This window comes from Notothenia coriiceps, unplaced genomic scaffold (genome assembly GCF_000735185.1).
Source record: "Notothenia coriiceps isolate Sejong01 unplaced genomic scaffold, NC01 NC01_scaffold00000339, whole genome shotgun sequence".
NCBI classification, from domain to species: Eukaryota; Metazoa; Chordata; class Actinopteri; order Perciformes; family Nototheniidae; genus Notothenia; species Notothenia coriiceps.
In genome coordinates, this window is record NW_011333040.1 from 8,657,260 (window position 1) to 8,660,186 (window position 2,927).

At 40.7% G+C, this 2,927-nt stretch overlaps 1 protein-coding gene across 1 annotated transcript in view; it reads left to right on the forward strand.

Annotated features, from left to right (window-relative positions):
• Positions 1–2,927, forward strand: part of LOC104950590 (uncharacterized) — a 15,994-nt gene that overhangs the window by 3,619 nt on the left and 9,448 nt on the right. Inside the window, exons 3-4 of the mRNA XM_010777127.1 lie at positions 1,946–2,263; positions 2,749–2,894. Of these exons, the coding sequence (XP_010775429.1) occupies positions 1,946–2,263; positions 2,749–2,894 (464 nt within the window). The remainder of the gene's footprint in view (positions 1–1,945; positions 2,264–2,748; positions 2,895–2,927) is intronic.

Below are 2,927 nucleotides of genomic sequence, written 5' to 3' on the forward strand. Positions count from 1 at the left end.
TAACACCACTTGATGAATTTTGAAACATAAAATACAATCTCCAGAAGTAAAAAGTTAATGTTGGGCTCTAAAGGAACTACAGCACGGTCACATGACTTCACGTCACCACCGCTAAGCTAAAGGTGGCTAATGTTGGGCTATAAAGGAACTACAGCACGGTCACACAACTTCACGTCACCACCGCTAACCTAAAGTCGGCTAATGTTGGGCTATAAAGGAACTACAGCACGGTCACATGACTTCACGTCACCACCGCTAAGCTAAAGGTGGCTAATGTTGGGCTATAAAGGAACTACAGCACGGTCACATGACTTCACGTCACCACCGCTAAGCTAAAGGCGGCTAATGTTGGGCTATAAAGGAACTACAGCACGGTCACATGACTTCACGTCACCACCGCTAAGCTAAAGGCGGCTAATGTTGGGCTGTAAAGGAACTACAGAAAGGAACTACAGCACGGTCACATGACTTCACGTCACCACCGCTAAGCTAAAGGTGGCTAATGTTGGGCTATAAAGGAACTACAGCACGGTCACATGACTTCACGTCACAACCGCTAAGCTAAAGGCGGCTAATGTTGGGCTATAAAGGAACTACAGCACGGTCACATGACTTCACGTCACCATCGCTAAGCTAAAGGAGGCTAATGTTGGCCGTGATGAAGTTTAGTCGTCTCATTTAGACACTTGTTAGCCACCGCCGTTTTTAAATTCATCAGTGGGGTATTTACTGATGTGTTTTATGTCGTAGAACAATAAAATCTATTTAGCTTGTGTAAACCACAGCTTGTAACAATAAAGCCATTCATAAACCGGTTGATTTTGAGACGAGATAACAGGAAGTGCTTAATGCTGAATCATTTCCTGGTTTAGGACTTATTTACTCTATAGTACAAGTCATGCCTTCATGTGACGTAAAAGACAAAATGCATCAATGTAGAAGTTCCTGTTTATCATTCAGACGTTTTCTATGTATTTGATGAAACCATGACGAGTGAAGGTGCTGTGGGTATTTCCTACCTTCCTTGTTAAATACAATAAAACATTCATCATGTTTGCCTCATACACGCCGCAGACTGATTACGTTACAACACAATGATTTATAGTTTTATTAGAGTTGCATACACGCTGTCTGCTGCTGCTGCTCTTTTCCATTTCTGTGTCCCTATGATTCAGGATTGACTTTGGGCTAAATCATAAAGACATCAAGCAGGACGTTTACTTTTTATCAGACACAAGATTTTAGTGTACAAAGACTTGCATTGAGGACAAAACGTACCGAAAAACCACAGAATAGAAAAGAGACGGACAAAAAACATTAAAATAAAGAAAACATTTTTACGTTCAAATAAAAACAATTAAAGTAAGGTAATATCTGTTTCTGTATATGTATCTATTTTATTGTATCATTGTAAAGTATGATGAAGTACGAAGACTTACATTGAGGAAAAATAATAATAAATTAAAAGAAAAAAAAATCAATAAAAAACAGAAATTAAATAAAATAAAGAAATGTTTAAGAGTACATTAATAAATAAAAAGCTATGAATAAATACGATTTTTAGCTTTATTTTAAAAGCCGCCAGCTGCTGTCAATCAAACACAGTTTACTTCCTTTTAAATCAGTAGTCTTGTTTAAAGTCAGTGGAGACACTTCCTGGGGACAAAATCATGAGTAGTGACATGTCTTAGTCGAGGTATGTCAGACACAACAGAGGTTTTTGCAAGTGTTGCTTGTAAATTGCTCGTATAGCTAAACAAGCAAGAACAGACTCAGACTTAAAAAACGTAAGATCTAACAACACACCTGCAAATACTGTTTATTACCATACATGCTGCCAAAAAGAATGTAAATAATAAAGAGAAAATGTAAAAACTAAACGTGATTTGATAAGTCAACAAAACCTTACCTTGTGTTTCTTTCTCCTCCAAATCTCCTCCCCCAGCAGCCAATCATCACTCAGAGCGCGACCGTCACTAAGATCACGTCGCAGCTCGTGCGGCCGTCTGGAGAGAAGCCCTCGGTGTCGGACATCTTGAAAATCTCCATGATGGAGGCGGAGATCGACCCTAGCGTGGAGCCCATGGTGGTGGATTCCTCCAGTGACTGTGGCCCTCTGGGTAAAAACCAGGCGGTGACGATGGATTCGGGTCCGTTTATCAGCAGTTCCGGGGCCCATCACTCTCTCTCAAAGGGCCCGAAGTTCAGCTGCATGCCGGGCCTCACAGTGCAGAGGAGCAAGGAGGACATGGAGGTCATCGAGGTGAGAAGATTATCACAAAATTAGGCATGTAATAATAATAATAAAGCTTTATTTATATATATGTCTGTCACATATCAACCCACGGGAATGATTTTATTTATGGATATAATTATTATTGGACAAAAGCCCAAAACATATTATGCCGAATCAATGAATCTAGAAATGATCAGCAGATCTTTTTAATGATAAAGGAAACTAATGTGTTAGTTGCACCCCTAAGAAGCCTATATTTTAACTGTTTAGATATTTTTAAGTAAAAGCAGGGATACAAACAAGGACACAACGATTGTTAGATGAAAACACATCTTGCAAAAGTTAAACAGATTTAATAGACATTTTTCAACATTTGAAAAAACCAGGATCACAGTCTGAAGAAACCAAAAGCACACTTTATTAGCAGAACTACCTCTCTGTTCACGATTGATTAGCATGTTTTGTCGTACTGGGGACGTGCCACTGAACCCACGTGTCAATAACACATGCAGGTGATTCCTCAGTACTCCATCCTGCCCGACTCCAGCCAGTCCAACGTGGTGGTGGAGCCCAGCGGCTTCCTGGAGATCACCAACTACACCAGCCAGCAGCTGGAGGAGGACAGCCCCATGGAGCAGGAGGTGGACAGCAGCACACGGTCACATGACTTCACGTCACCACCGCTAAGCTA